Below are 9,547 nucleotides of genomic sequence, written 5' to 3' on the forward strand. Positions count from 1 at the left end.
AGCTGAAAAGTATCTTTCACATAATAAACTAACAGAATGATTAATTTACTCTACCATAGACACTTAAGAGAAAATAAGTAAATAATCAATATAGATGTGTGATTTTAAGGGACATATAGTTATGGAGATAATTAAACACTGAACGGGAAGAGAGTTGGGAGACCGAATGCCATTCTAAGAAAGCAAGACAAAAAAATTTACCATTAGGAGCATGCAACCATATGACCTATCTTTAAGTGCAATCTTGGCACTTTCAATCTCTAAGCATGTCATCAATGATTTCCTCCAATTTAAAGCTAGCTTGATAGTTACCACTTACCAAGTTTAGGAATTCTTGATCATAAGTGTTTAATTCAAACTTAGTTAATACATCCTCTTTATCAATTAACTATTCTCTTATTTGAATCTCCAAACCAATACAACTCTCTTTTCTTGTTGGTAAAAATAATCCCAACTCTTTTTTTAATCTCAAAACAAACCTTTTCTTCACTTCCTATTGTCGATATTTTAAATCTTGGATACAAGTTTTAAATGTATTATCTCCTAAGGATCAATGTATATAAAATATAGTAAGATATATTTTTAGTGTTGAAATATGTAAAAATTTAATTTTATTCACTCTAGATATGTAAAAAGTGTGGTTTTAGTTTTAGTTTCTGGAAGGTATAATGCATTGCAACATTAAGCCGAGTGGAATAGAAATGACACGCAACAGGCAACGAGGTGTCATTCCATTAGTCATGTCAGCATTTAGCCTAATAGAGTTAACTTGAGAAATAATTACATTTTTAAACTTAGGAGGTGAAAAATAAACATGATCGTATTTTGATCTACTAAAAATATACTTTTAACCCATATAATCCGTAATGTAATGGGGGTGCCAGGAAGGTACAACAAGCAACAGTGCATATTACAAATAAAATAGGCCCAGAGTGATTAAAAACGTTAAAACAATCACTGAACTATTGGACTTCAGAGCCCAACATACTAAGAATTACAAAGCGGCCCAATAAATGTCTTCATGTCACACGAGCCCCTATCCTAAAAGGCTAAAGCCGTGAAGTAGTGTATGACTTTCTCTCAGAGGTATCTTCAACGGCTCGAATCACGCGACCCAGAAAGACCTTCCGATTCTGAGCGTACACGTGTCCAACCCATCCTCTCTTCACCAAATCCGCGGCTAAAGCGAGCGCAGCCTCAACGGTCTCAGCGGCGCTGTCGTGAGCCGAGTCGATGACGCCGAGCCGCAGCGCCTCCTTGGCAGTGAGCTTAGCCGCGTTTAGGACAACGTGGCGCCGAGCCGCGGGCGAGCCGATTTTGGCTTCGAGGAGAGCCACGAACCACGCGGGAATAACGAGGTTGATGTCAAGCTCGCTCATGTAGAGGAATCCCCTGTCGCTGCGCATGAGAACGTGGTCGTGGGCGAGGGCGAGGGTGTAGCCGGCGGCGGAGGCGTGGCCGGTGACGGCGGCGATGGTCGGCATCGGGAGGGTGAGGAGATCGGAGACGACGGAGCGGAGGAGGGAGTCCATGAGGATCATGCGCTCTTTGACCTCATCGGAGGATCGGGCCCAGGCGATGTCGTAACCGTTGGAGAAGAATTTGCCGTGCGCGGTGGTGACGAGGGCGGAGGAGGCGGTGGCTTCTTGGCGGACGCGGCGGAGGGAGGATTGGATGGAATCGAGGAGTGTTGGGTTGAGACGGTGCTCGCCATCGCCGGTGAGTGTTAGGATGAAGATGCTGCCTCTCTTCTCCAAAGTGCACATCTTTGCTTTGAATTGAAGGCGTGGACTCCGCTGGAGAAGTTTTTTCTTTCTGTATGATGATGGACAAACAAATATAATCCATTGTTGTAAAATTTTCTTCCTATTTTGAGTTTTTTAATGGCACAATTATCATTATGTCATTAATGAATTTAAAAGACATTTTTTGTTCTGTGTAATTTAATGACTATTTTACCCATTGAGATAGAAAGAGAATTTTACTGGTCAATATATTCATGATATATGTTAAGAAAAGGTCAAGATAGTAAAACAATATATGTTCATGACTATTTATATTTAAAATAGTTAAGGGGTAAAACAATACAAAAACAACTGTGTATTAAAATATATTTAACCGGTACAAAAAGTTTCTTGAAAGAAATTTGACCGTCCATTATAATTTCATAAATCTAACGGTCAATAAATATTTTTTATTACCTCACCACCAAACACAAATTTAATTCCTTGACCAGCCTAGCCTAGCCTGAATTGAATGGTATTTTCTCTGTTTTGATTTTGTTTTCATATATAAATAAATTTTAAAAAAAAGCTATTTAATGTTAGACGCCGGCGAATACCATGACCTTCTCTGCAACTAACTTTGAAACGCAAACATGGTTGAATAAATAATACTATGTGCCTCGTCATTATCTCTATCAGTGTACTAACATTTCAACCATATTGAAAACAATTATTGATTACAAACACTATTTCAACAATTTTTTTATATCGAATGCAAAACACAATTGGTGTAAAAAAAAAAAAAATAGATCATCACTTTAATCCAAACATGCATTCAAGGTGTAAGAGAGAAGACCTAGGTTATAAAGTGAATATTTGATATTATAATAAGAAACTATATTCTTGTAAAAAAAAGAAACTGTATTAAGTTCAAAATAACAAAGTCGTTTTAAATATAAAAATGATTACAGTATTAATTTAGTTATTTTACTATGCTTAAAAAAAGTAATTTTTAATTTTAAGAAATAAATCTTATTTACTTCTTAAAAAAACGTTTACATATAAAAAGTTTGTTTAAATTTTAAATTTTAATTTTTTTAAAAAAATTACACAAATTCATACTTAATAATATTATAAGAGATATAAGTAAAAAATAATGCTAAAATGAAAGTTGTTTTTCTCTTGCACCACATTTATAAAATAACGGAGGAGGTAGTAAAAAGAAAATAGGATAAGCAAATGGGCACTGTTTTTAGATCACGCCCACCACTCCACATCGTCTAGGTGCTGAACACAAAACCAATATACAGAAAAAAAAATTTCACTAAAGCCAAATAAAAGAAACATAAGATGATGTACAATGCTAAAAGTATATGTTTGTCGTTAATTAGATACCCTGCTAACTTAACCATATTCAAACGGTAAACCAAATTGATATTTAACATAAAAACTGAACGGAAAGTGCCTTTTCATTTGATACTGAACCAGATTACCAGCCCATCAGTGTTCTTCTAACTTTGTCAACAATCTGAGTTCTTGCTTGGCTTCTGGTCAATGGAAAGTCACGGCTTTCCTCCAACAAAAATCTATACACTTCCCATTGACGTTCTTGTGTTGAATGTCTAACAACTTCAGCCTACAATACAACAATGAAAGAGCTTTTATTCAGAAACTGTTACTAGATTCCTTTAAAGAACATCAAACATTGTCACAATAAGCTTTAAAACATAAAAACTTACCGAGAAAATGCCTACTCCCAACGCTTTTAAAGTCAACGTAACATCATAGAATACACGGGGTCTCCCCTTTCCACTCAGCTCCACAGGATTAGCAACCAGAAGTTCTGTGTCTGGACCCCGGTTCACTATCGTCACCCGCAACGGATGAAGCATCTCTTCTTTTAAGCATGAACACAAGGTTTTCTGGCTTTCAGGATCTATGATCTTTTTCCCATCGTTGTGCTGGACAAACAAGTCTATATTCCGAAAGCCTTTCACACTTGAAGAAAATCGACCAAAAGCAACCTGATCGAAAAATATGTAATGATATATAATAACTCATTGCAACTAAGAATTTATGTAACTAATTGTCTGTGAAAAAGGAATCCAAGAATGATTGAGCAGAATAAGATCAACACATAACAAGGGAAGATTAAAAAAGATGCACAGAGAATGCCATAACAAAATTTCAACAAGTTACTTGCTTCTCCTTAATAATTAAGACTTTACCACCATGTTTCAAATTGTTTACTCTCTGATCAGGTTGCTTCCTTTGATTTAGTTTGATGCAAACATGGTTCACTAGGGGAGAAGCTGAACTGCAAAAGGCCATGTGCATGCATAAATAACAATTCAGGACAGAATACCTTAATATCAGAGTCTTTAGAAATCCTCATAATGTCATAACACAAGCCCTTCTGATCAACGCATTGTATCTGAAGCAGGGTATGAACTGGGCTCAGTGAGTTATCCACAGTAACAGTAGGTGTCTTCAGTGTTGTCATATCTTGGCTGAGAGGATGCAAAGACAACTTGTCTAACAGCTCAGAACTAAATAACTCTTCAGCAAAAGCTGGTGGAAGAGAAGAAAATCCCTGCAAATGTCCGTATTCAGGCCCAGCCAACTGAAGTTCACTGGAGATACACCTCTCTCCTAAAGCATCCATCAGATATTCACATACATAATCTTGCCTCTTTTTGGTGTGAAGCAATTCCCTGTTTTTATTACAAAATATCACATAATTAGCATAAGCTACTAGCTACCTACAAAAATACATGAGCAGACAGATTCAACATGTATACACTCCATCCAAATCAAGAATTTTATCATTTATATTGATTTTTACAAGAATTGAGGTGAAACATGAAAAATTAGAGCATATGCAGCAATTAAGAGAGCTAAACATTGAGCCAATGACAAATGACATGACATGAATATATTTTGTGACAATATAATTGGCCTTTCTGGTTTTGAAAAATCCAACTTCAATCAACAGTTTCTGTTTAAGTGAAATAATCATGAACTGTACAAGAAATGGTAGAAACTATATAACAAATTTAGGCTTCCTCCCTTTGGAGGACTTGAAAACAGGTAATAACTAAAACGAAGACTTAAAGCTAATCTTGCACTGGGCTGTCTGAACTCTGAACATATTTGTGTGCACATTTTTTTTATATAGAGAGGATGAACACCATTCATACAAGAGTTGGGATAGCCACACCCAAGCCAGTGGGATTATTCAGTGCCTTTGTCTTTTTTTTCCCTTTCATTTTCTGTGAGCAAAGTTTCACCTCTCTGCCTAAAGCTACATCTTGGCTCCTCTATAAGTTATGCAGAATTTTCAAATTAGTGCCCCTAGTTCCAACTGCAGTAATGTTCAATTGTCAAGATTGAACAGGATAGTTTGAAATTTTAACCAGAATTCTTGAGCTTAATAATTTATATAACTTCTGGCCTTAGCGAGCTCCTGGCAAGCGAAGTCCAAACCATACCCATAAAATATATAATTTTTATTGTTAATTTTGAAGTCTAGCACGGATTATTTAAATTTGGAGCACAAACATCATATTTCTTGGGTTTTCGACCCATTTTGTCCTTAATCCTTTTACTAGTAACAGAAAAATCAACTGCAGCAACAATATTTTGATCATAATTATTCTATTCCATCAGCACCGTATTCTTGGAAACACATGATTCGATCCTAGGTTTCAAATAGCAGTCTTTTCCTCAATTCATTCAGTAATCCACTCCGTTTCTACATCCCTTGATTATCAGATAACAGATGGTAATGCAAATAGAGATAAAATAAGAACAAATTTGGCTAATTTGTCATCAAACAAGAAAATCATGTTGATCTTTAGAAGCCACAAGTATTTTTGCGTACTCAGTAGATAAAGAGAAACTGGTGCTCAATAGGAATATCATCATAAATTCTGCTACCAATTTGACTTTCTTTTACATATGAATCACAAAGACCAACTTCCAGATAAATTTGACTTCCCACTTTCGGAGACATATGTTGTAGAAAATTCTAAATAGATTGAATGGTGTAAAGAAGAGAATCCAGCTGATGCAGAATACCAACAAGAATCTCATACTTACATCCCATCAGTGATAAAGAACATGTCTAACACCCTTCCATCTGGGGTTGGCATCGCTTTGACTCTCTGAATAATAAGTTCAAGGTTGCACAGGATTTCATTAATATCTACAAGAACAGGAAAAAAACAGTGTCAAAAACTGTACTCCATGTGTGATAACCAACCAAAAGAGAGAACAAAACAGAAACTAGTTACCATGTAGCAATCCTTTTTGATCAACACACCAAACCTTCAACAGGTAAATCGGAGGCGGTGAAGGACTAGTGGAGTGCTGATTGAAGTGATAGGAAAGCAAACATGAAGGGCAAGCTGAAAGGAGCCGAGTCTTCAAACTCTCCCAATCAACGTTGAGCGATGCTGGATGTGCAAGAACCCAATAGACGATGTAGCACCATCTTCCATCCGTGGAAATATCTGCACCACAATCCAATAGACACATGAAAACAGCCACAAAAACAAAACATAGCTCCAAACAATGAATAAACACAACATCAAACTACGCAAACGGTTGCTATTTTTTATTTGGTCAGAGACTACAGTAAGACTCTTATCACTGTGGGCGAAAAATTCTCTATTGCAACGCTTAACGCAGGACTCGAATTCGAGACTGCTGGATATACTGAAACAATCTCAAGTTGTATGTTTAACACATGACTCGAATTCAAGACTGCTCATTAAACTGGAACAACTTCAGACTACTGATTAAATTGGAACAACCTCGTGTCAATTGATTTACGCATGTTATATGTTTGCTAACTATTTGCTAAAAATAAGGGCCATGAAAAAGAAAAAAAAAAAAAAGAGTCTCCATAACAGAGAGAGAAGGCATGTAATTTTATTTTTTTTTGGCAAATGTTAGTTGTTAGAATTGTTAGTTTCAGTTCAGTTAGCAGGACGATTCAAACCAGGGACCGAAGACCGAAGCATGTATGATGTATGTAAGAGTAAAATGGATGGATAAAGATTTGAGATTTGTTGGAGAAAGAAGAAACCCAGATGGGAAAAGAGAGATACCAGCACGGGTAATGCGGAGACCGAACTCGAGGATGATTCTGCAAAGATCACAGCCGAGACCAGCCTTGTCGGGGCAATTGACGGTGACGATGCAGGGCTCATTGTGATCCTTCCCTTGCTGGATCACAACGACGTCGTCCCATGGAATACCCATGACTTTGAAGTGTGGTGGGTTTAAGGGACGATGGCCACCGGGAAGAACATTGCCGGAGCGCAAAATGGTGGCTCCGGACAACGGGGTTGGTGACTGGGTGAGGAACAAAATGAAATTTGAGGAAGGCTGAATTGCATTAAAGATAGCGTAATATATATGTGTTTCTAAGTAATAATTGCTATTTTTCGTAATTGTTTTTTTAGACCTAAATAATTATTCCTTAATGGGTCATTAATGGGCTTTTATACTATAAATTAATAATATAAAAGAAATTACTAATTTATACATTTAAAAAAACAAGACTATATTACTCAGAAATATGACCAAAAGAATGGACCAAATTTTCTTTGTATAAAAGACTAGAAGTAGTATATTTTTAACTTTTTATTACAAAAATTTTAAGTGAATTAATTCTCAAGAGTCTACTAAAATTATATTGAATTTCAAATCACGTAGAAAATACTTATAAATTATTTATTTACGCGGTTATAACCTAGAATAAAATTTAAACTCAAGTCACTATAATATTTGAATTGTATTATTACTAAAATATTTTTAACAAGTATTCTTAGCATATTAGTTAAGAAACTAAAAAAAATATTTATTATATAAATCATTAAAAAAACCTAAAAAATTATGAGGTCCCAACAAAAATATTTTTATATCTAATTTTTAACTAATACCTTAAGGTGGTAATTAACATTTGTTTATTATCTATTAGACTAATATTTATTGCCATTTTTGTTAATGGATGTCATTGATGCACACGTTTTGTATTAGTATTTTTTTAGAGGATGTATTAGTATTTTTTATTAACTTGATTATGTTATATTTGTCGCCTTACATGAATTTATGTACTCAACGATTTAATTGTGATAGTAGTACATGTAACTTCAAATGAATTTTGTATTTTGCGTCACTTAATTAGTAACAGGAATTCTTATTTTAAATTATCTCAATTTTATTAATAAACAGAGAAGCAATAATATAATGTAGGATGCAATAATGTAATGTAAAATATATTGTTGAGAGTGAATTTTATGTTATTAAATTAATTCTTAAAATGTTATGAAAGTAGAGTTTAATCAGTATATAATACCAGTGTAAAAGTTTAAATTATTAACTAATAAAAAATTATTCCACGACAAAAGTTCACTTTCAAACTTGTCTCAACTCTTAACACAAATAGAAAAGTCATGTAAATGTTATATCAGTTTTAAATGAAAAAGAAATATTTATATTTAGTATTTACTATATAGCAAACATTTTAAATTTGTATAATAACATTAATTATTATATTCTTATTTATATAATTACAAAAAAAGAGGAAAAATAATAACAATATCTTGTTATTTAATTAAAATATATATTTTTAATTTATATATTATAGCAGTATATTATAATATATAAATTAAAGTACAAATAAATAAAGGAATAACTATTTTAAGGTCTGAAAAAGGAACTTAAAAATGGAGTAGTACTGTTTTTAGGGAGAACTTTTCTCTTGTGCATTGGTTTGTTTTTTTTTTTATTATTGGTGGAGGGTGGAGGTTCGTTCGGCAGCACATTTGTAAATGTAATATTCAGTGGGCCTACAGAAAGAGGTTCCTCTTGTCTTATCCAACAATAGACTTTGTCTGGAGACATATTTTCTTTTGTACACAGATGATGTCGACGAAATCGAATGAAATTACATGCATAACAACAACCAAATCAACATTCCAAATCTTATTACAGGGCAATGGAAGCGGAAGCCACAAAGGATTTCTCATACTTGCTTTGAATTTCACGATGATGAAGATGAACACAACAACAATTTTTTTAATTGACTTAACAAGCACAATTGGATCAACAATTCCAACAATTGACACACAAATTTCAACTCAAAATACCAACATAATTGGGTTGCTACCTATAACGAACCTGGAATGAACAATAATGCAAGCAATTGATGCGCACTCGCAACACCAAATATTGACACACAATCAACAAGGAACACACAAATTGACGCAAAGCAAAAATAGATATTGAATTAAATGACGCAAGACACAGGATGAAACAGTAAGGAACGCACAAAAAATGATAAAAAGAAATAATGGATATGTTGTTGCTGCTCCTCAACGGTGGTTGCTGGTGATGGGGACCTCGGAGACAGGAAAGGGTGGAAGACAACGAGATTAGTGAGAGGGGACTGCCAGATTGAGTGGACAGATCTATAATAACATAAATCATCACCTATTAAAACGCTTCCTTTACTCACAAGCGAAGAGAATTTGAAAACGTTTTAAATTTAATATATGATGTATAGTATGATTCTTTTTTTCTTTTTCATGTATTGAATATTGAATGATGTTTCTTTTTAAGTTGACTTATATTGTTCCAAAATAAAAATAAAATGATGCTCAAGGACTTCTGTTGGACCGGGATCTTCCCCACAGTTATTATTATTATTATTATTACTATGATTGTTATTTTTCTTATTATTTATTTTAAAAATAACAAGTGAAAAATATTTAAAAAGTAAAAAGGGTAGACTCTTAACTGCATCCCTTCAA

The 9,547-nt window shown here is 34.2% G+C and overlaps 2 protein-coding genes across 2 annotated transcripts; both read right to left on the bottom strand.

The window, feature by feature from the left end:
- Positions 1–802: 802 nt before the first annotated feature.
- LOC114395264 (enoyl-CoA delta isomerase 1, peroxisomal) lies at positions 803–2,514 on the bottom strand. The gene has a single exon (XM_028356997.1). The coding sequence runs from the start codon at positions 1,764–1,766 to the stop codon at positions 1,050–1,052; it is 717 nt and encodes a 238-aa protein (XP_028212798.1). The 5' UTR covers positions 1,767–2,514; the 3' UTR covers positions 803–1,049.
- Positions 2,515–2,951: 437 nt separating this feature from the next.
- LOC114395251 (ACT domain-containing protein ACR9) lies at positions 2,952–7,133 on the bottom strand. The gene is made up of 6 exons (XM_028356977.1): positions 6,839–7,133; positions 6,020–6,238; positions 5,826–5,931; positions 4,090–4,438; positions 3,464–3,748; positions 2,952–3,360 (listed from the first exon to the last, which is right to left on the bottom strand). The coding sequence occupies exons 1-6, from the start codon at positions 6,990–6,992 to the stop codon at positions 3,214–3,216; spliced, it is 1,260 nt and encodes a 419-aa protein (XP_028212778.1). The 5' UTR covers positions 6,993–7,133; the 3' UTR covers positions 2,952–3,213.
- Positions 7,134–9,547: the final 2,414 nt, after the last annotated feature.

The sequence above is a fragment of the Glycine soja genome, chromosome 18, assembly GCF_004193775.1.
Source record: "Glycine soja cultivar W05 chromosome 18, ASM419377v2, whole genome shotgun sequence".
In the NCBI taxonomy this organism is placed as follows: Eukaryota; Viridiplantae; Streptophyta; class Magnoliopsida; order Fabales; family Fabaceae; genus Glycine; species Glycine soja.